Here is a 24,972-nt window from a genome sequence, read left to right on the forward strand (position 1 = left end):
TATATATATATATATATATATATAGGACAGGAACAAGAACCGAACATTGGTTTTCACACATCCATTCTTCAGCTGATGCAGACGGAACTACAAAGGTCTTTTGACAGAATTTCCCACAATTTTAATGCCACCAAAACATCTCTACTGAATCTACTGCTTGAAACAGATAAATGTGTTTTGCTTACAGAACAAATGTCCTAATGAACATTTATTTTTTTGTGAGTCAAATACACAGTGCTACCAGTGCAGTCTGACTCCCGAATGAATGATTTGAGCCTGACCTTTTTAGTAAATCAGAAACATACAGGGTAACCAGTGTAGCTGAATTCCCAAATGAATGTCTCTGAGTTGGTTCATTTTAATGAATCAAATAAACACAGTTTACAATGGTAAAACAGTGACACTAATTGGTTGTATATGTATTCCTTAAAAGTATTTTTTTTTAAATCATTATTGGAACCATTGTTCACATAACTCAAAATTATATTTCTGACTCCAATTCAAGGCTGTCCCTGTCAAGTCCCTTGTTAATTTATTTTGTTTTCATATCCGCACATCCACTTTCACATAAAAAAAAATACAGAATCGGGATGCTTCGGGTCCTGTTGAGTCCCAGTGTGCTACAACACATTGACCTTCAAAATGTCTCTTTGGTTCTGCAGGTAATTAGAACAACCATACTCATTAGCCAACGACTGTCAACCTCCTGTGATTTTGTCAGTTTACCCAAGAAGCTTTGCATACCAGTGTGAGCTAACATGGTTATACATGGAGAACATCAAAGTGCTCTACAGAACAGATGGGTTAAAAATAAATTTAATAATTACCCACAATTCCCTTCTCGGCCTCAGACCAGGCCCTTTTGGTTGCGTCTCATTTAAATGTCAAAACATAGAGACTCTTTACAACCTATCTCATCTTTACAGCAGGGACAAACAACGGGTTGAAATTATAGCAGTCCATTTAAAAGAGTTTGTAGTCATTCTCCCTGGTGCGGTGTCTCTTACAGTGCCACATTAACACCTTCTCAGCTCACTGATTCCAGATGTCCTTTTTTTTGGGAATAAAACACACTTAGTACAGCACAACTGGGAATAACCCTCCTGATTCTTTCTGGCTGTAAGTGGTGAGTGTGTGTGAGTTCGTCCCCTGAGATTGTCGAGTGATTACACACATATTACAGTGCGCGAGCTCCCATGTCACATTAAAATTGCGCTTGCTCCTAATAGCTTCTTTAGCCACCTTCCTTCCACCCCTCCCTCCCTCTTTCTCTCCCTTCCTATTTTTTCTACCCGAATGAGTGTGAAAATAACCTCTGAACAAAAGGTCAAGTGACTGTTTTTTTTTTTGCTTCTCTGCACCTTTCATTTTTTTATTTAAGGGCCAGAGCTACAGTACAGAGTGCTTCGAGGTAGCCTAGCATGAAATTGTAATGCTGTGATAAACAATAGGTGCAGGCTTCACCGTTACACAGATGCAGAGTGTGGGTTTTGCGTAGGTGTGGGTCGGTAATACAGATGTGTAATTTCACAAGCACCCACATTTCCCTGCAATCATGTGTGTGCGAATGCACACATGAAATTGATTCTGTGCCGAATGAACTGTTATTTTGAGTTAAAAAAGAAAAACAATGAAAGTGATAAAGATATTTTTAAACAGTATTATAATATGCAAATTAAAAACAACAATGTCTCCCTATTCAATGTGAACTCATTTAATTTTCAAAATGAGCTGGTGACTTCAGGCGAAATGAGCTACAGGCGACAAGATGTTGGCATGTCCAGCGACGTGACAAAGTTGAGAAAAGTTTCACTTTATACAGATGTGCAGCGAATACCAATGGGAATGAAGACAGTGGAACTCATGTCTTGTGGCAGCTTTTGTGCTTGAGTGTCAGCAAGATGCAAGAGATGTTAATGTTTGCAGTGAGCAATTTCCTGAATTTATATGATACAGTATGTCTCTGATTACGTATATACACCACGGTGTACTCTGTCAGCATAGAACGGAATTGTGTAATTCCTGTGACTGACATAAACAGAATTGCAGTCTGTTTGACTGCCAGATTGAGCCAGACATGACAATACTGACCCATACAGTGGTGTGTTTTTGGTGTCAGAAATTTTGCGAGCTTTCACTGTTCACTGTTGTCAGTGTAGCGATTTATCAAGTACAGCTCACACCGAAGTCACTTTCAAACCAAGCAGCTTTCTGTTGCTCAACATGTTACCAATGGCATGGATTTCTGTTGAAATGATTGGAATTGGCATCCGCAGCGGTAAATGCGTCTGCACCTTTAAACATTTACTGTAACATACCTTAAAAATGCTAAAATATGCTGACAAAATACTTTTTTTAATTAAAAATATTAATTTACGAGTTTCAAGCATTATAATATTGTTTGGTGTTGCAGCAGTTCGCTTATCAAAGATTTCTCTCTTGGGTAACAATAAAATTAACCTTAATCTTAATATCTATCTATATATATGATATCTTACAATAATAGATCATATTTATATCAATAACACCATTAAAATGAACTCTTCATATCAGGATATCACAATATTCAGATATAAAATAATTTGAAAGGAATCTTATAGCTGGACCACTTATAGCTCTCAGACGCCATTGTCCTAGTACCTTAAGAGCTCATTTTGCCTTTTATTTAATAATAAAAATAAATACATGCAGTGTAATCAGTTGCCGCTTGTAATGTGAGCTGAAGATAACAAATTTAATCATTTTCAACACCGCCTCCATTCAACGGGGAGTAACTTTATCAGGCGTGATTTGATTGGTCCGCCGCTAATCCCCTTCTCTGCGAACTCACATTCCATTGGACATTCTCACTGTCAATCAGGCTGTCTGTGCCCGCCCATCCGTGGCGCCAAGTAAGGCACATAGTGCCGCTGTGTGTGTCAATAGCCCGGACGGCTCCGTCTCATCACGTATCTTGAGTTAAGCGTGCTCGGTTGCGACATGACCAGAGCCTCGCAGACCTGGTCATTCAAATATGGAGCAGTTTAAAGCAATCATTTCGGTGCTTTGGATATTATTGCTCAACAGAAACGAGGAGTGCAGTGCAGAGGAAGGTATGTGTATTAATAATTGTTTAGACGCCAGGTAAATTGTTTTCGTACATGGCGTGAAGTGTCTAGTGGAAGTAGCCTATAACTCTCACTGCAGGTGTGCTTTCATATTCCGGCGCTGTAAAGTTAATAAACAGAAACATACAGATATACAGATATATAGAGGACCGGATCATTGATGCTTTTGCATTATGAGAAGCTTTGATTAAAACCGAAATCGGAATGACAATCGGTGAGCTTTTAAAAACAATGATCTCAAGGAATCCGATAGGACGCTGTTGACAAGCTGCAACAATGTGTTTTTTTTAAGGAAAAATGTTCATAAATAAAGAGTTGAAAAGGATTAATCATGGTTAATTGTATTATCTGTTTTATGTTTATACTTTTATGTTTTGAATTGCTTAGTTAAAACAAGCAAATCTCAATAAATTGTGGTGTTTGTGGTTATGTATTGTTTCAAAACAAAACTGTCTGTGTAAACAGTTTTTTAGTAGTATTATGGAGATTAAAATGACAAGATAAAAAAAATGATTGAAAATAAATAAAAGATAATTAGACAATCATGTATGTACATATGTTTTTATGATTTATATATTTAAAATAAAATGTAAATATATTTATGAATTGTCATAATCTGTTAATTTTTTTTCTCTGTCGTGTCATTTTTCTTTGTCATGTCTTCATTTTTCATTATGTGATTTTAATCTCCTTATTATAGAGCTACAAAAGCAGATTTCAATAGATCAGGCTGTTATACTGGATTCACAATGTGCTTTTCTGACTGTGCTGTTCCTGGAGGGATTGTTTGACAGTCGTGAAAGCTTCAGCAGTTTTGATGCCAGGCTGTCGCATTAGGCTCAGGTGAGGTCAACTAAGCGTCCTAATGAGTGGCATGGCACAGAGAGGGAAGGAACAAATAATAGCTGCGTCCCTTCAGGCTCTTTGGCTTTGCTGAAGAAGCCCAGCTGAGCCAAGCTGCTCTCTCTCGCTTTTTTCCCTTGCTTGCACTCTCGTACATAATGCTCTCATGTGCACATGGCTGAACTCTGCCAGCCCCTGTCCGTCCTCTGCTGGAATGCTGGTCAACTGGATTAGAATCGTTTGCTTAATGAATGTTTTGACAGCGATTAATTGCTGTGAAAGCGATGTGTTCTGAAAGGCCTTGTGTGGCTGCGGTGATTATGGAGGTTTTCTGATTGAGCTGAATATGTTCTCACTGTACGGAGAACCTCTTTGTCCACAATTACATCCCAGTCCTGCTGCGTCGGTTCTCTTTGTATTCAGCCCCACTGTATTCTCTCTGTATTTGGTCACTGACAGGTGGGATTCAGGATGAGAGCTCTTTATTGGTGCAAATTATACCTAAGTGGGAAAATTGTCATCATTTACTTGCACTAATGTAATTTCCAGACTCATATGCAATGATATAACATAGCATATGTACAGTATGTCATATATTCTATGCAATAGAATTTTATTCAGCAAGGATGCATTAAAATTATCAAAAGTAATTTTACAAAAAATATACTTTATATTTATAAAAATATTATATATTTATACATGAATATATTTTTTGTTATTTTGAACTTTCTATTAATCAGAATCATGTAAAAAAAGTTCAAGTAAATGTTAATCAGCACAAATGTTTTCAACATTGATAATAATGAGAAAAGTTTCATGATCACCAAATTAGCATATTTAGACAGATTTCTGAGGGATCCTGTGACACTGAAATAATGGCTGCTTAAAATTCAGCTGTGTTCAGCACATTTACATTTTAAAGTATATTATAATAGAAAAGTTATTTTAAATTGTAATAATATTTCACAACATTGTTGTTTTTACAGTTTTTATTAAATAAGATAAGCAAAAAAACTAACAAAAAAAAACAAAAAACAAATTATGACCCCAAACTTTTGAATGGTATGATATATATGCTATATATATATATATATATATATCATATGACAAAAGCTGCATAACCATTCTTTCACGCTTGCTCCATCCATCTATCCTTTCTTTTTCTTTTCCTGTGTCCTTTTCCGTTCCCTAAGCGCAGGTGTCTTTCCTCACATAGTCGGTTGGAGGTGGAGGCCCCTCATTCCTGACCCTTCAGCTTTAACACACCTTGGCATCTCATTGTGGGCCTATTTACTGCTTTTTTTTTAGTGGGCTTGTTGTCGTTGCGGTGGCGCAACGCTTTCAGGCATGTGCTGGTCGAATCTGCCGCATTGGTCATGCTGTTCCTGTGCCGTTTAAGTCGGGGTGCAATTCAGACCATATGAGGGCACTTACCTAAGAAAGCTTTATACGCCTGTCATCTCTGTGCTGGGTTCCATCAACAGACTCTGCCAAAATCCTCCTGAATGGCATTACGCTCTCTGAGTTGTTGGCAGAAGTGTAAAATCTGATCTTGGGCCTTAAATGTGTTAACAATGTGGCAATACTCAGCGTCATTTATTGATTTGAACAAACACCAGTTAGCATGGAAATTCATACTGGTGCATTTATTAAAAGCATGATTTTTAGTCCTGGTTAATGGTGAAGAGTAAGACCGTCGGATATCTGTGCTGGCAGTGCCTGAACTTGTTGTTGAAGGTGGCGGCTAGACTGTGCGGGCAAGATTAGAGTGATTTGTGAGGTTGGCAGGCGTAACAGTGACATCCAGGAGTTTATTTAGTGGGCTGTTGTGATGTGTGGACTCACAATAAGCAAGAAAGGAAGTGAAACAATGAGGGCTGGAGACAGGAGATGGCTGTGTCCGAAAGTAGAAAAATTCTGTTTTCGTAGGCAGTGTATGGAGGAAGAAAGTTGAGCGGTTTCTGAATTTAATGTTTGCGCAACATCCTAGCTCTATTTTAGCAGCCTCACTGCCTTCTATGGCAGCATTCTAACTGAAACAGAACCTCATAAGTGATTGATCTGGAGTGCTCTATATAGGCAGAGACTCGTGCGTCATACAAATAGTGTCATGGAAGACTTGACTAAAAATTGATTTCAATGCAGGTGATGTGAGAGTAATGACGCAATACTTTAATTGGCTTAAAATAAATGTTTAAAATAGTCTCTTTTAAGTTTTAAATGATTGAGAAGCTGTTTTTATTGAGAATTTACTCGTGCAATGCAATGCTGCCCTTAAATTTGGCCAGAAGAATGTATTATTGCAGGTAGGGTTTTCACAACATCACATCATTCCTTACATAATTATTGTTGCCAAAATAATTCACAATAACAGAATTATCACAATATCTATAGAAACTTAAAAAAATGCTTTGTTAATTTCATATTTAACTTTTTATTTAGTTTTCTCTTTTTTTGGGGCCAATGAATCACACTCAAAATAAAAGTGTATGGAGGAGAAGAGTGAGTTTGTAATCATAACTGTACAAAGATAACTTAATGCAGACTTTTCAGGCCCAGAAATTTTAAAGTAAACAAATGTAAAATAACAGTGCATATTTCACTTTGTAAATTAAAGATCAATCCTTGTTAAAGTTACAAAAGCTATTTTATACCGGGCCGCGGTACGTATTGAGAGTACCACAATACGTATCGTGGGTGGTGTATCGCGGTTTTTCAGTTTGGTTTGAACATTGTTACACCCATATGCAACACTGCCACCTTCTATGTTGGAGTGTTAATCACATTGCAGTCTGGCTACCAAAATGTATCACCGCCCTGCCTGACGGGCTATTCCCATGGATCCTTAAGAAGTCTTGTATTTAGTTGTATCAAATTTAAGGTCATTAAAAGTAGGGCTGCACGATTTGGCAAAAGCTGCGATTGTCATGCGCATCTTGTCAAGGAAGCACGGTTCTGGGATCAGCAGTAAAACTCCATCCCATGGCTAAAGGGCGCCTTCACGCGTAAACTCCAAATACACCCTGCAGAAGAACTTAAGGAAATCCTTATAGCAGGTTGCTGAATAAACAGAAGATTTAACTGCTTTCATTGATTCAACGTGACTAATAAACACGACTATGACAATATATGGTTTATCTGAGTTCATCTTATTATAATTTTTATTATAATAAAGTATATAATGATGCAGTGCTAATCAACATAGACTTTATCACTGCTTAGAATACTATGAAATATGTTGCGTGCCTTATTCTGTGTAAGAAGCCACATCATCTCACAGAATGATTTATCTCAAACATTCGACTGACGTTATGAATAGAGTTTGGAGTAAAAACATGTTATTAAAGTGCCCCTATTATGCCATTTCCAATATTGCCTTTCATGCAGTGTGTAATGTAGCTGTAGGTGAATGTAAACGATCAGCAAAGTTGTAAAGCTGAAAGTGCATGATAAATAAAGTTATTGTCTCCCAAAATAAAGAATCTACTCTCTACAGCCTAAACGAGTCGTCATTATTTGGAATCCCACTTCCGTGGCTGCTACACGTCACGGGGTAACACATTTGCATAATTCCCACCTATGTTCTACGTTGGCCGGCAGCGAACAACTTGACCCCACCAACAAACACGTCATTTTACTGACGACTGCTTCTCTAATCTTGGGGAGTTAAAAAAAAAAATCTCTGGGAGTTCAACGCAGGATTCACTAAACGCTTTCTCTTGAAAGATGGCTCAGTACCCTGTTTATTTGGACCAGCTGGCTCCTACTCTCTACAGCCTAAACGAGTCGTCATTATTTGGAATCCCACTTCCGTGGCTGCTACACGTCACGGGGTAACACATTTGCATAATTCCCACCTATGTTCTACGTTGGCCGGCAGCGAACAACTTGACCCCACCAACAAACACGTCATTTTACTGACGACTGCTTCTCTAATCTTGGGGAGTTAAAAAAAAAAATCTCTGGGAGTTCAACGCAGGATTCACTAAACGCTTTCTCTTGAAAGATGGCTCAGTACCCTGTTTATTTGGACCAGCTGGCTCCACTGAATCACAAGGATGATAAATAATAGATGTTTATATTTTATATTGAGCATTCAAAATACGGAACTATGGCAATGGGCGTATCGTTTCCGACACGTGCTGTATGCGGTAGACCAGTCACAACAGACTGGGCCATCTGACCAATCAGAGCAGAGTAAGCTCACAGAAAGGAGGGTTTTAGAGAGACTGAATCTTAGAACTGCTTTGAACGAATCGTTTGAGAATCGCTGGAAAATTAGGTGATATTAAATGCATATTTTGAGAAAACGAAAGCATTTTTTGACCTTGCATGCATGTAATCCTATTGTAGGACACTCCCAAAACAATATTAGGAACCTTAAAAATGGCATAATAGGGGCACTTTAAATGTGGTATTTTCACATGCTTTCAGATGGAGCAGCGTTTACTACACAGAGCCGTAGTTCACTGACAAGCTACTCAAACAGCTTTCATAATCACAGAACGATATCTTTGATTTCATAATCGCGCAATTAAATCGTCTGCGATTATGAACGCGGTTTTGCGTACCTTGTCAGCGAACTACGGCTCTGTGTAGTAAATGCTGCTCCATCTGAAAGCACGTGATGGAGATTTACTAATGATCACAGAACCGGCTTTACTGACAAGATGCGCATGACAATCGCATTCGATTAATTCTGCAGCTCTAATTAAAAGTCTTAAATACCTTCAATGGTATAAGAAAATTCTTAATTATAATTTTAAGAGGTCTTACATTTGGGGATGGAAAGACAAGAATTGTGGTATGGATTAATGGGATGATTAAACTTCAAAAGGCTATGATTTCATTGAATAAATATTAGTGCTGCACATTTCAAATTCAAAATGCAGTGCGGGTGTTTTTATATGAATGTATCTCTGAAAGGAGCCAACTGTCTTCAGAAAAGTTTCGATGGCATTTTCATTTTTCACACTTATAATGCATGGTAGTGTTTATGAGCGCAGCACTGCTTTGTCTACTGCCGTTACCGGGGAAACTGCTATATTTCTGCTGTTACAAAAGCGCTACCTAGTGGCAGAGAATGAATTTGCACTTTCAATAAGCTCGTCTGCTCTTTTTGTTCAGACCACTGTGAAAATCGACCCATGTTTTTACGTAGCAAACACGTGGAGTTGTAAATGTGAAAGAAGCTAATGTGCCTTCTAAAAATCTAAACAATTAACACCGTAATATATTTGTATGCTTTAAATTTATGTGTTTGACTCATCCCTTTTCTTAAAGGGCACCTATTATGCAACATCCACTTTTACATGGTGTTTGGACATAAATATGTGTTGGAAATGTGTGAATACAACCACCCTACAATGATAAAAATCCACCCACTCCTTATTTTTAAATCCCCATTAAATCAAATCAGTCTCATTAGACCTGCTGTTTTGATTCTCTAAGCAATGTGACGTCACATTTTTTAGGCCCCCGCACATGGCCGCTGACAGTCCTGCATTACCGTAGTTTCTGCCCTCAGCGAGTTGTGTTTGGTTGTACGCTGTCCTCTATTTTCTCCGAACTCGAGCAGCTTTAATGTCAACAGTGTCTCATAAGCAATCCCGTTGTTCTGTGTTTGGATGTAAGACTGAACATAAGAGTCTTCATTTTCTCCCAACATCTGAGCCACTGAGGACGCAGTAGATTACATTTATTTTTGAAGGTAATGCGCCTCAAAATCATGTCATTATAGTGCTTAGCTAACGTTTTAATCATATTTGTGCAGTATTTGTGACTATTTCTTCTGTCGGAGTCTCTCCTTCATTTTTGTCCGACTCCGGTTCATACATGTATGGCTGAAAACCGGTTCTCTCGCTCTGTCATGTTGCTTCTATTGACTATTTTTTGCTGTAGGTATGCAAAGCAGAGATGTATACGCAACGCCCTCTTCTGAAGACAGGGTGGGAATATGCAGCTCATTTACATTTAAAGTGGTACACACCAAAATATCTCTTTTTTTTTTTTTTTTTTAAGACATGCCCCAAAAAAGACATTTTCCATATGTTATAATAAATGATCTGTAGAGTATTTTGAGCTGATACTTCACAGACACATTCTGGGAACACCCAAGACCAATATTACATCTTGTAAAAAGGGGCATAATAAGTGCCCTTTGAAAATGGTTTAAAGGCTGAAATGTGAAATTTATAATTTTTTATAAGACTTTTTGTTTTGTAAAAACCTGTATCTGAACTGTAAATAAATAATGTCATTTTACAGTTTAATATGTTATCATAGATATTGCCCTACCCCACTCATAAGGTATTAATTTTATTTGTGTAGGTCATAAAAATTCTAAAAAAAAATGTATTCTGCAGCAACACTGTAAACGGTGAAATCAAATTCTTTCCTTTATTTGTGTTTTGAAAATGTTTTTTTTATTAGTGACATTTCAGCTCCTCTCCAATTTTCTATATATATAAAAATTGTCTTTTTTATTTGGGCTAGTTAAATTGATTTCGGGCTACCAAAATCTTTAGAGTGCCTGTCCGAAGGGCTACCAGGGAGGGATTATGAAATTTTGCAAGCCCTGTAAAGGCAGGCAGCATACTTAAGTTTCCTACCTTTTGGAAGAACCTTTCAAACTTTATAAATGTTCTTTTTTCTTGTTTTTCCACTTATGACTCAATTTCAATATGACTCAATAATGAGAAATAAGCACTGTAGTCATTAAATATTTGCTTGGGTTAGTTGGGTATGTTTAAAACTCACTTGAATTTGTTGTAGAATTAGCTTTTATTAAAGATGTCATGGAAGTCTATCTGAAACCAGTTCCCTTAGGAAGAAGCTTAAACTGCCTCTTCAGTCATTGACTGACTGGGTGTCCGCCTGCATTCAGACAAAGCCAATGTAGCTCTTATAGTCATGATTACCCATAATAGCCTCTGTGGATGTCATAGGAGAATCGTTGCTTGAAATCTGGTAATTAAGCTTGATGTGTTTCCTCACAAATTGACCAAGTCCAGTATTGAGTGGAACCATACGGATCGATGCTGTGCTGTTCTCTGCGGCTTTATGAAAAGGGTCATTGGGATTCATCTTCGTTCCCTGTGAGGATGAGTTTCTGCTGGATTTGCAGGAATGCTCCTGGAGGTGGAGTCATGTCTGAGGTGGTTTTGTGAAGGGAATAGATTGTTTTATTACCAGGAGAATATGGATGTTTCTGGAATGCCATGCAGCTTCATAAAGGTGAAAAATTAAGCGTACTTCATACCGTCAATGTTGGATGAACATTGAAAACCAAGCGGCAGAATGCTTGATTGTCCTTCTAACTGCATTGTGCAGTTGCTTTTTATCTATTTACAGAGCTGGAATGTATCAGTCAGCTGGCAAAGAACATGCTGTGTATGTACCTGACCTCTTGTTTTGCTGATCTTTATATTTAAAGCACTTTAGACAAGCATTTTCTCTGTGAAAATGGGTTGTTTGTTCTCACATTTTCTTAATGTGGTTCAGTAGCTTGATTGTAATATGGATATTAGGGATGATGAAGAGGACAGGTTTGCTTTTGGGGGTGCTGAGCGCTGCACACACATGCAGATGTGGGCTTATGTAAGACTCCAGACCTCTGGCTTTTTTAAAGTTTAATTTATAAGGCAAAGGAGCAGAACAGAATAAAAGGTGCTTTTCGCTGGCTGTGTGACAAAATTGACTGTGAGCTTCTTCAGTTTCATTTAGGGATGCACCGATATGAAAATTTTGGCCGATACCGATAACCGATAATCCTTTATTTTTGAAAGCCGATAACCGATATGTTGGCCGATAAATCTATATCCAAATTTTTATATACTTTTTGAGAGCCTGATTACAAAAAAGGTCTCATCATTAAAAACCACATCCCGAACACTTCAACATAAGCAGCCTAGTTTGAACGGTGTATGTTTTAAAAATAATTTTACTCTAAAGTATTGATCAGAAAACTTTTTTTTTAAAGTTTGATTTCTAATGCTTGTAAATGAGCATAAATTTAATGTTTTTAGGAGAAAATTTATTTATTTAAAAGCTTGATTTCTAATGTTTGTAAATTGGTATATAATTTTCAGATTATTTATTTATTTTTAGAAAATTACAATTTCTGTCATACCATATGACCGTTTCCGAGAATAGGCTAAAATACAATAATGGTGTTAAAATACAAAATAAAAAATAATTATGGAAAAAGGAGAAGATATTGTTTTCATCAAAACTGAAACCAAGCCATACACATTTCGCACATTTTCTAGAGGGACACCTATTACCGTTGCACTCGCATCTCGCACAAAGGAGCCGCATGTTTAGAAAGCCATGTAAAATTAATGCAAGTTTAACTTTGAAAAAAACATATATCGAGACTTTAAGGCGTTTCCCCATCCCACTGCATCTCATGTTTTTAAAAGAAAAATGTACTCTGTGTGATTGGCTTTCCGCCCTTTGTATTAAACTATGCATACATACATGCAAAATGCTGTTTTGTTTATAGCTGTTTAAGCAACTTAATTAATTATAATTGGTTTATAAACATTATTTTAAACATTATGCACTTTTTTTCACAGATAGTTATGTTATCTTTGAATAGCTTTGAATAAATGTGCATTAGTAATATTTTGCTCGATGCGCCCTCTTGTGGCCTCAGAAGAGAAGCCAAAAGCTTTTCTATACCCTATCTGAAATGATGCATTTTAAATTAGAATATAATTCGAACTTTCATAATATTTAAGACTTAAATATTATGAAAGTTCGAATTATATTCTAATTTAAAATGCATAAGTACAAAATTCAAATTGAGTTTTTCAGCCATTTTAACAGCCGTAGTTCCTAGAACTATTGGCGGAAGTACCCGAATATTCGCGCGTTCGCATCTGCAGGAACTAGGAATGATTTTAGTTCTAGGAACTCCTTTTACAGGAACTAAATTAGCTCCTACTTCAGAGTAGGGTCTAAACCCGCACTATATGAACTACCAGTGATGTAAGTGTACGTTGATTGGCCGAACGCATGTGGGAAAACACCGGCACCCACCATTTTTAAAAAGTCGGATAAACGCAAAACAGTTTATTATTCACGGAGCAGTTTACAGTAGGCTACAAGAAGGAAAACAGCAATAGATGGACCGACGCCGAAGTCCAAGCACTTCTAAACATTTATGCTCTTTTCTCAGACTCGATCATATGTAGAAATGCAAGTTGCCGTAGTAGATTTAGTCTCTTAGTCCTCTGATTTGCTCTTTCTATCACATAACTTCTACGCCTACATTCTATTTCCATTATCACGAAACCCAGTATATACACATCAAAAACACAGCTCCGATCATGGTGTCCTCCATCCTTTTGTCATTTACGTTGTTGAATGCTGCGCTTAAATGACGTTGCGGTCAGCTGGCTTACATCACTTCTGAGTTCCTGTTGGCGGTGTGAATGCAACCAGGAAAACAGCCCGGGGGAACTACCCGACCGGCTAGCTCCTAGAACTATGCGTACGAAAGGGGCTATTGAGTGCCTTAGCGCTTAGCTCATTAAATATTTATGATGAGCTTTGCGCACGTGCAAACACTTTTACATGTGCATTTAGTTTTGAGTATCAAACCATTATGAAGTAATATTTAGTATGATTTAGAAGATTTAAGACATCCAGAAAGGCAATATTTGGACATTCCCACATGTGGACAGTTGCATGCTGTAAGTTGTCCAATCTATGATTTAACCTCATCAATATTCAAATGTTGTTCCAGAGTATCAGTAAGTTTGAAATAAGATAGTCCGTGATTTTAACACAGTGTAAAAAGATGCTGCGTTATCTTTTTAAGTTTGTTAGTGTTTCATCGTTGCTTATGTGGTTGTTTTATTAGACCTAATGTCCAGAAAATCTCTCCGCCGATACATCAGTGGTGGATTCCATCCCAAAGCTAATAACAAAAGCCATGTGCCACATCCCCACTGGGAAACCATTTAAACTTTAATGTTTCATTCAGCATCCTCACAGCATAGTACTGAACTGTTGCTCAGCTTAAAGGGTTTTACCACCCAATGGAATTTAAGGATCCTCTCCCTGCTCATTGAGTGATGCCTGATAGATGATTAAGAAACTTACAGCAATTTACTCTTTCCTGAGCAGCCCACATGAGTGTGATATGTCTGCCTCTCTCTGTCTGGTATGCCAGCGTGACATGGACTTGGCAACAGCGCCATTGGCCCCTTCGGCCCCCTCAGATGCCCGTGAAGCAGCACTCCAGTGATGTGCAAAACCCCATTAATCTTTTGAAGAGGCATTTGACCTTTCAAACTGATTAAGCGCAGCAACCTTGCACATGCCGGATATGAGCCTTTCTGCTTGCCTTCTCTGTCTCCCTCTGCCCCCTTTATCAGGGCCTCGATAGGAACCGTGTTCTCTCTCTCCCTTCCTCACCATGCAGCTTTGACCACTGACCTGGAAAATTGCCCGACCTTTTAATGTGTGCTTTCCTGCTGATGAATAAATTCATAAATTGTCTCCCCAGAGCCAAGATCAGGGCCACAGGTTTAGTAAGCCTGACTTCTACGATTACTCTCGCTTTCAGTGGTAGAAGAACGGTTGGTGTTGGGTTCCAGGGGATGGACTGATATGATTAGTTGATGGAAGCTGCTGCTGAAGAGGTTGGAGCATGGCATAGCACTTTAGTGCATGTGCTCAGATTCTTTGAGTTGTGTTGCTCATTTAGCAGACTTGAGGAAGGGATCTGCAGAACTACATATATTTAAAACCAACTAATATGGGGTGTTCACATAGGCTGTGTTCTTGAAGGGGTCTAGAGATGGGCTTGAATTATTAAAGGGGTCATATGACGTTGCTAAAAAGAACATTATTTTGTGTATTTGGTGTAATGAAATGTGTTTATGCGGTTTAAGGTTCAAAAAACACATTATTTTCCACATACTGTTCATTATTGTTTAGGGATGCACGATATATCGGCGGCCATATCGTTATCGGCCAATAAATGCTATTTTTGATATTATCGTTATCGGTCCGATAACAAAATTAGGTCGATATCTTTAAGCCGATAAATTATGTATTATTTCCGCTGGTTGAACCACTTCACGTGCTTGCTGCTGGCCACTAGGGTTTTGATCGTCGCTTCTGTGACGTCACACAAAGCAGACGCGCGCGTTACAAGAGCTGCTGCTAGAGAGAAGATAAGATGTCAGCGGCGTGGGAGTTTTTCGTTGTGAAAAAAGAGGACACCAGACTTGCAATCTGCAACAGCTGCAAATGCGAGGTAATGCGAGGGGGCAGTAGAACAAAAAACTTCAATACTACTAATTTAATAAGCCATCTGAAGTTTCGCCATCCCGAAATTTATAAAGATTATCAGACGAAAGTCACTGCCAAACAAACAGCGTCACCCACTACCAATAAGCCGGTACAACAAACACTTGACAATATGAAGAAATTTGACAAGGACAGTGCCAAAGCAAAAGACATCACATGCAAAGTTATGGAAATGATTGCAATTGATGACCAACCTTTCAGCATTGTTGAGGATTTTGGATTTCGTCGGCTTATCGAATTTATTGAACCGCGCTACTCGCTTCCTAGCTGGCGGCACTTCGCTGACGTTTCGCTCCCCGCTCTATACAATGAAGTGGCAGCTCACACCCACATGATTTTGGGCAAAAATGTGACAGATATAAGTTTCACTACTGACATATGGAGCTCTGACGTAAGTCCAGTGAGTATGTTGAGCCTTACTGCTCAGTGGATTGAGGAAAACTTTGAGATGAGGAGAGTAATTTTGCATGCGCAAGAATGCCCAGGCTCTCACACCGGCGCTGCTATAGCGAGGGCACTCGAGAGCATGTTCGTTCGGTGGAACATAACTAAAGATATGGTACATGCTGTGCTGCGAGATAATGGCCGCAATATGGTTAAAGCCATCGAAGACTGTGGATTGAACAGTCTGTGGCAAATCCTTTAAATATAAAAATGTACTTACAGGCTGTGAGTCAGCATTGCTTGTCAGAACACCGGCATTGTAGTGTACTCTCCCAGGAAACAGTCCTCGTCCTCCGTAAAATGCGCAGCACACATATGAATATTTGGGTTGAGCTGTTCTGGAACAGTGTTGTAAATACAACTTAAGCACTGATTTCTAGTTGTGTCCTCTTTTGGAAGACCAAACAAAGTAGTTTCGCTTTCACAACTAAACGCACAGCGTCTCCACAATTTGGCGGCGGCAGCAGCAACAATACTACAGTGAGAATCAAAGTTATGCCTTCTTTCTTTGCGTGAACATTTGGGCGGTGTTATGCAAATCTTCCTACACAGTGACGTAGACATGTGGGGGCGTGTTTGAACGAGGTGTTTTAGGAGGGCGTGGACAAGTCTTAACTTTTATAAAGAATATCTCTTTGGGTTTGAGACTTTAGTCTTTGCAACTTTAGGGATCTTATCTATTCACGAACAGCTTGTAATACTCCAAAGAGAAAGGAAAACTTGAAATCGCATCATATGACCCCTTTAATTTAAATACTTTTTAATTTTGTGCATTGTCTTAAATGTAAGAGCACACTAATTAAAGCACCACTGTTAAAATTTAAAACTCCTCAAAAATCAGCAGTGTTATTTGAGTATTATATATATATATATATATTAGGATTTATAAAAATTTTGAATTGACTTTTATTTTTAGATTTTCTGTTTTCAATCAAATTTTAGTTAAATATTTTGGTAATTTTATGTACTAATGTAATTTCTGTTTGTTTATTTTAATATTTCTATTTAGCTTTAACTTAACTTTTAACTTAACTTAAACTTATGTTTCAAATTCAGTTATCTGCCAAATAACATTTCTAATTAAGTTTTTCATCTAATATTTATTTAGATTGTATTTGAACTTCATTTCAATTAATGAAAATTATTTTCAATAATTTTAGTTTTAGTTAGCAGTAACAACAATACTAATCAACTAGTTGGTTATTGGCAAATTAGTCAGTTGACCATTGTAGCCTATCTCTAATGTGAATTTGAATCTGGTTTGTAGTGTCATTGCTCTGATGTTATTTTGTTTTGTTGTCTGATCTTTTTTCTGACCATCATTTCCTGCCATCTTCCAATAAAAAGTGTCAAAAAGGCCAACATTAAAATACATTTAAATTATTATAATCAAACTTTTAAAAGGCCTAAAACAAAATATCTGCTGAAATTGCAGGTGGAAAAGATTATATTTCAAAAATAAAATAATGTTTACTTGATTAGTCTTGATGCAGCTCTTTCAGAGTTTGCCAAATTAAAAAAAATAATATAAAAAAATGGATACAAATTATCAATCAAGAATGGTAATGCAGGACTTCAGAATAATGGAATGACAATATTTTTCTTTAACACGTTGTTCACAGATGATTGTGGTAGCTTCTGTGAAAATGTATGTATTGTTTTTGTCCTGAATGGGTTGACTGCAATCTTGCAGGCAAATGAGCCAGAGCTGTGGCTATCTGTATGGCTGAATTGCCAAGCTCTACAATCAGCATGTGAAGTGTTTGTGTCTGTGTGTATTTCTATGTTTGCTCTGATTGCAATCAAAACATCTGAGGAGGGGATGGGGGGTCTGCTTTCAGAGGCAAAGAGTGTGTGTGAGCATTTAACTGAATGGTTAACCCCAAGCCAGGGTTAGCTTGAACCTCAGATATAACATTGTGCATATTGTCTAGCTTAAAAAATAAAATTTACCTCATGATTTTCTTTTTTTATAGTGGAACGTTTTTGTAATGTCACAACTGGTGCTTAATCTAGAGGCATATCAATTCTGGCACGCTTGGAATGTATACACTATAGAGATAACAACAGCTTGATTTATCAAATGTTTTACTCTTGTTAAGATCTTGTGCATGCTCAGACGTGCACTGTGAGTGTTTAGAAGGCTTTACGTTCTGTTCAAGAAGCTGATTTCTCAGGACTCTTGAGATGTTTGCTGATAGAATGTTTATTATTGCTTAATGTACTATGGAGGTTTGGATGTTGGCTGCAAGAACTAATCAATAAAGTTTGATGATGAAAAATAGGTGACAGTGAATTTCATTATAAATTAGTTTTTTAGGCTATTTTATTGTAATGTTTATACTTGGAAAATGTATAGCATGCTATGCATTTATTTTTTGTTGTTTTGCTGCTTTTTCTCATTATGACTGGTTATGTGATATGAAACAATGGCGTTTGACATTGACATCATCAACAGTGTGATGTGTCAGTTTGTAATTGCACTTTCATGCTGCTTTTATTCTTGCACATTAAAAAAGGTTTAAAATAATATATGATGTGTTTTATATCCACTGGAGTCTGTAAAATTTTCAATGTTTTTGAAAAAAGTATCTTATGCTCACTAAGGCTGCATTTATTTAATCAAAAATACAGTAAAAACAGTACTTTTGTGAATTATTATTATTATTATTACAATTCAAAATATCTGTTTTCTATTTTTAAAATGTAATTTATTCCTGTGATGGCAATAATTAATTTTCAAGAGCCATTCCTTCAGTCTTTGGTGTCACATGCTTTAATAAATAGTGATACTTTTTTCCCCCAGGATTTTTTTTAATATATGTGTAGTATATAGGCCAAAAGAAAAGCATTATTTGACAAAAAAAAAGTACATTATTATATTATTAACATTATAATGTATCTTTATACTGTATATATTGTCTTTACTATTACTTTTAATTAATTTAATGCATCCTTGCTAAATAGAAGTATTAATTTCTTTAAAAAAACGGAAAAATCATGCTGACCCCAAAATTCATGATAGTAATAATAATATTAATAATAATGATAATAATATTGTAAATGTGGCTTGTTTGAATAATTGAACAAATTAGTGGCAAGTTATCAAAATATTAAATTTCAGTACTATTTGGATGTAACATTTCTTTATTGAATGATTTATGAAAGGACAGTTGATCCAAAAATGTATGTGTATATGTATATATATATGTATGTGTGTGTTAATGAATATCCAAAAAATGAATAATAAGCCGAATGTATTAGCAGAATATTTAGCAGAGCGTCAAAGCTGCTGTTTTCCTTCTGTCAGTGTGTATGTAAATGTCCATGGTCCTCATCCACTCTTATTGTTTGGAAAATAGCAGCTTTGACATCCTAAATAATTTATTTTATGTTGAACAGAAAGTAAGTCATACAGGCTTGGAATCAAAGAGTGAGCAAATAAGTAAATGAAAAATGTTAATTCTTCAGTGGATAATCCCTTTAAGTGTGTGTAGTGCATGGTGATGTAATGTGTGGTCAGATGGTCAGTTGGTGAGGTGGTGTGGTCCTCTCTTTCAGGGCCAGATGGGGAGGCTCTCAGGAAGTGGCAGTTCCTCCTCTCTATCCACTCTACAAGCCTGTCCTTACACACACACACACACACACACACACACACACAGACACAGACACAGACACACACACACACACACACACACACACACACACACACACACACAGACAGACAGACAGACAGACAGACAGACAGACTCAAGTTAATGGCTGTGTGTGTGCGATAGCGTCACCCTTTATTTCTCCTTGTCTCTGAGGTAATTGTAGATTACTTTAGCACTCCTTGAAGGTCAGCTCAAGGACAATTTAAATGAGAAAAATAGGATTCACCTGGCAGGGAATGTGTGTGTGTGTTTGGCTCTTTGTTTTTTCTGCCCATGTACCTAAGACTGTTTCTGACCCAGAATGCAGCTCATCCAGTTGTGTGGACGTCAGTGAATGACTGATGTTATGGTGGCCTTGTGTCATTGTGTGGTGGTTGATGACACCAGTACTTCTGTTGCTTTCCATTCATTACCACAAACTCTTTCACTGTCATGCTCTCTCTCTCTCAAGTATGACTCAGCTATACCAAAGTTTATAACTACAAGTTTTTTTTTAAGTTTGACGTTGAGAACTATTGACGTTCCAGTATGGCATCCTATTGTGCCATAATCAAACTGAAAGAGAGAGCACAAATGCTCCAGTCTTCAGTGTCACATGATCCTTCAGAAATCTTTTAAAATTTTGATTTGTTGCTCAAGAAACAATTCTTATCTTATTATTCAGCATTTATTTGAAATAGAAATCTTTTGTAACATTGTATAAGTCTTCACTGCCATTTTTGATTAATTTAATGCTCCCTTGCTGAATAAAAGTATTCATTTCTTTAAAAAAAAAAAACTTACTGACCTCAAACTGTTGAACTCTAGTGTGTGTATACATGTATACTTCCTCACAGGTAGCACAGTTGATGGGGGCGGTGGTTAGCTCTTCTGTCTCACAGTAAGAAGGTCCCCGGTTCGAACCCTGGCAAGGAGAGGAGGCCTTTCTGTGTGAAGTTTGCATGTTCTCCCTGTGTCTGCGTGGGTTTACTCTGGGTGCTCCAGTTTCTGCCCAAAGACATGCAGGTTAGGTTAAAGGTGCAGTAGGTGATTGTCTTCAGAAACATTTTTTGTTATGCTGGTTGAAAGTCTCTTCACATCCCAATCCCATTAAGTTAAGTGGTCTAAATTTATTTATATATTCTGTGGAAGGCTTAGAACCAAGAAATGTTCATCCAATCAAAACGCTCGGTTTGAGCGTTTTAATTGGCTTTCCTACCTGCCTGTCAACTTATGTATTAGCATATCTCTGCACACCTGGTTCGCGCAGACAGGATACGTCATCAGCGCATTCACGCATGCTGTCCCATTAAGTTAAGTGGTCTAAATTTATTTATATATTCTGTGGAAGGCTTAGAACCAAGAAATGTTCATCCAATCAAAACGCTCGGTTTGAGCGTTTTAATTGGCTTTCCTACCTGCCTGTCAACTTATGTATTAGCATATCTCTGCACACCTGGTTCGCGCAGACAGGATACGTCATCAGCGCATTCACGCATGCTGTGCAGACAGAGCGAGAATGGCAGACAAACATCAACAACCGATCTTCCTTCCTGGTATTGTAGTACTTTTAATGTTTTCTCACTGGTGAATGACACATGATGACACCAATTCCAGTCCTCGCACCAAAATGCATATTTTGCATGTCTCGCTTAGCTAACACACCCGATCCAGATAACCAGCTCGTTAGAAGTGAGCTACGTGCATGGACTGTTCCGATCGATATGATCCCTACACCGTGTTCATTGCTCCCTACTCCCTGAGCAGGGGAAATCCATCGAAGTTTACTTCACTTTGGAACATGGGCTGGAATTGGGAGCCGCTGATGTAGCCTATGTTGTCTCTCATATTTTGGTCTGTGAGCGTATATGCGTTCTGGGGGTGTGGCTTTGGATGGCGATTGCAGGGAGGGTGGGACGTTCGCTTTCAGTTCTATCAGGCTAAAGTTAGCATTTTCCAAGATCTCCAACTGCACCTTTAACTGAACATTCTAAATTGTCCCCGGATGTGTGTGTGTAGACAAGACTTGTGTATGGATCGACTTGTGTATGGATTAACTGGTTCTCGCCATGAATATAGCCATAGATGCTCGATTGGCAATAAGAAAGAAATAAACAAACAATAGAGAGATTGTGGGACTTATTGATGGGCGTAGTTTCTGTTAGGTCAATTTTGTAATGGTAGGTGTGTTTTCCACTTCCCAGAATGTAGTGTCTCGGTTTAAAGTTCAGTATTTGAGAGTCGTTTCATCATTCTACTGAATCAAAGTCAGATCACATTCCTAGTGCTGAATCAAAGTTCAACAAATACTTCAGAGCTGAGTCCTCCAAATCCTCCAATACAACTAAAACAAACCATACAAGCAGAGCAGATGTGTATTATTACAACAACAGCATGTTGTTACATTACTCAGAAATCCCTGCAGGGAATCCCTATGCGAAGAAAATATGTTGAGAATAATTAGTGATATTTGTTAAAGTAAGCATCACTTTTGTGATTGTTCATTTTTTCCTTGAACTAGGCTAAACATAATTTTTTTCCCGTATAACATGTCCTGCACTGGCATGAATAATTCCTCATGTCTTGCAGCTTGAAAAATACCAGTGGGATTGATTTTTCACTATCCAACCAAATACCACCCAGATCACTCTATCAACTTTTTTTGCAATGTGCTATAAACCACTGCAAACACCTAAGCAACTTTTCAACAACACACTAACGGCGACTTTTGCTCAGGCATGACTTGCATTTTCTTCCGAAATTCCAGTGCTATTATGTAATTCCACACTTAGTGATGTGCTTACAGTATGTACATATGACTTTAAATGTGCTTTTAGTTTAATTTACACAGTCTTCTGATCGTACATGCACATGTCACTCTGTTAGCTGGTCCTGCCCGGGAGAGTGCAGATGTGATGAAAAATTCAGGGCTGTTCTGTGGGTTGTGCAAGCTTAGCGTTGAAAATACTGTTAAATAGTGCAGAAGTCACAAAAAGCAGCGATTTAAAACACTACTTCTTTCTTGCCCTAAGAGTCTAAGGCTGTGTGTGTATATTCAAGCTGGCAGTCTATCAGTAGTATTGCTAACTCAGCACCAGAGTCTGTTACATTAGCATGTCCCAAGTTGGCCGTCCCATTTCTAGTGATTTCTGGAGTCTTCTTAGTAGAAAGTTTTATTCCAGGTTGATTAAACTTTGTGTGAGAGACTGGAGATTTGAGAATGCCGTGTTTTTTTTTTTTTTTGAGCAATTGAGCGGTTACAGGCTTGGCCAAGTGGACTTTCTCCTGTTTTAGGTCTGGACATGCGCGTGTGAAAACTCTGCGTAGTGCGATGCCACTTTTTGACATTCCAAACTTGTCTGGGCTGTCGTGTTCAAATGCTTCCCATCTGCGGACCAGGCTGCTTGAAAACTAGCAGTGGAGCATTTGCATTTTAATTTGCATTCAATCACCCCTATGTGAGTGTGTTTACGTGCATGTTTGCATTTATGGTGTCTTCTGAAAATTGCCTAGTGTTTTTCCGTTTTCCTTCTTTTTCATTATAGAGGCACTACGAACCTTAAATTTCAATCTGCCATTCAGGGTGAATGTACTGTAGATGAGCCTCCCACTATCTTTTTTCACTTGCAGTCTGTATCTTTCTTTTCCTTTCCATACACCGATTTCATTAGCGATGTGATAATAACCAAAACTCTTGGACAGCAGTTCAGCAGAATTTATTTTTTATTTTTTATTTCTCATGCTGCCTCATACACGTACACCCACTCACACTAACAAATTTAACATGATGTTTTCCTTGATTGCTAACACACAAAAAGTATTCATTTCTTTAAAAAAAAAAAACTTACTGACCTCAAACTGTTGAACTCTAGTGTGTGTATACATGTATACTTCCTCACAGGTAGCACAGTTGATGGGGGCGGTGGTTAGCTCTTCTGTCTCACAGTAAGAAGGTCCCCGGTTCGAACCCTGGCAAGGAGAGGAGGCCTTTCTGTGTGAAGTTTGCATGTTCTCCCTGTGTCTGCGTGGGTTTACTCTGGGTGCTCCAGTTTCTGCCCAAAGACATGCAGGTTAGGTTAAAGGTGCAGTAGGTGATTGTCTTCAGAAACATTTTTTGTTATGCTGGTTGAAAGTCTCTTCACATCCCAATCCCATTAAGTTAAGTGGTCTAAATTTATTTATATATTCTGTGGAAGGCTTAGAACCAAGAAATGTTCATCCAATCAAAACGCTCGGTTTGAGCGTTTTAATTGGCTTTCCTACCTGCCTGTCAACTTATGTATTAGCATATCTCTGCACACCTGGTTCGCGCAGACAGGATACGTCATCAGCGCATTCACGCATGCTGTGCAGACAGAGCGAGAATGGCAGACAAACATCAACAACCGATCTTCCTTCCTGGTATTGTAGTACTTTTAATGTTTTCTCACTGGTGAATGACACATGATGACACCAATTCCAGTCCTCGCACCAAAATGCATATTTTGCATGTCTCGCTTAGCTAACACACCCGATCCAGATAACCAGCTCGTTAGAAGTGAGCTACGTGCATGGACTGTTCCGATCGATATGATCCCTACACCGTGTTCATTGCTCCCTACTCCCTGAGCAGGGGAAATCCATCGAAGTTTACTTCACTTTGGAACATGGGCTGGAATTGGGAGCCGCTGATGTAGCCTATGTTGTCTCTCATATTTTGGTCTGTGAGCGTATATGCGTTCTGGGGGTGTGGCTTTGGATGGCGATTGCAGGGAGGGTGGGACGTTCGCTTTCAGTTCTATCAGGCTAAAGTTAGCATTTTCCAAGATCTCCAACTGCACCTTTAACTGAACATTCTAAATTGTCCCCGGATGTGTGTGTGTAGACAAGACTTGTGTATGGATCGACTTGTGTATGGATTAACTGGTTCTCGCCATGAATATAGCCATAGATGCTCGATTGGCAATAAGAAAGAAATAAACAAACAATAGAGAGATTGTGGGACTTATTGATGGGCGTAGTTTCTGTTAGGTCAATTTTGTAATGGTAGGTGTGTTTTCCACTTCCCAGAATGTAGTGTCTCGGTTTAAAGTTCAGTATTTGAGAGTCGTTTCATCATTCTACTGAATCAAAGTCAGATCACATTCCTAGTGCTGAATCAAAGTTCAACAAATACTTCAGAGCTGAGTCCTCCAAATCCTCCAATACAACTAAAACAAACCATACAAGCAGAGCAGATGTGTATTATTACAACAACAGCATGTTGTTACATTACTCAGAAATCCCTGCAGGGAATCCCTATGCGAAGAAAATATGTTGAGAATAATTAGTGATATTTGTTAAAGTAAGCATCACTTTTGTGATTGTTCATTTTTTCCTTGAACTAGGCTAAACATAATTTTTTTCCCGTATAACATGTCCTGCACTGGCATGAATAATTCCTCATGTCTTGCAGCTTGAAAAATACCAGTGGGATTGATTTTTCACTATCCAACCAAATACCACCCAGATCACTCTATCAACTTTTTTTGCAATGTGCTATAAACCACTGCAAACACCTAAGCAACTTTTCAACAACACACTAACGGCGACTTTTGCTCAGGCATGACTTGCATTTTCTTCCGAAATTCCAGTGC

At 38.0% G+C, this 24,972-nt stretch overlaps 1 protein-coding gene across 3 annotated transcripts in view; it reads left to right on the forward strand.

The window, feature by feature from the left end:
- Positions 1–2,923: 2,923 nt before the first annotated feature.
- The window catches only part of LOC107602377 (ephrin type-A receptor 7-like), a 161,903-nt gene continuing 139,854 nt past the window's right edge, over positions 2,924–24,972 (forward strand). For all 3 annotated transcript variants that reach the window (XR_001611027.1, XM_016294859.1, XM_016294860.1), the window contains exon 1: positions 2,924–3,092. Coding sequence is in view for 2 of the 3 variants with exons in the window: in XM_016294859.1 (XP_016150345.1) it covers positions 3,014–3,092 (79 nt within the window). In the remaining variant the exon portion in view is untranslated. The remainder of the gene's footprint in view (positions 3,093–24,972) is intronic.

Source organism: Sinocyclocheilus grahami, unplaced genomic scaffold, assembly GCF_001515645.1.
Source record: "Sinocyclocheilus grahami isolate Dianchi unplaced genomic scaffold, SAMN03320097.WGS_v1.1 scaffold325.1, whole genome shotgun sequence".
NCBI lineage: Eukaryota > Metazoa > Chordata > Actinopteri > Cypriniformes > Cyprinidae > Sinocyclocheilus > Sinocyclocheilus grahami.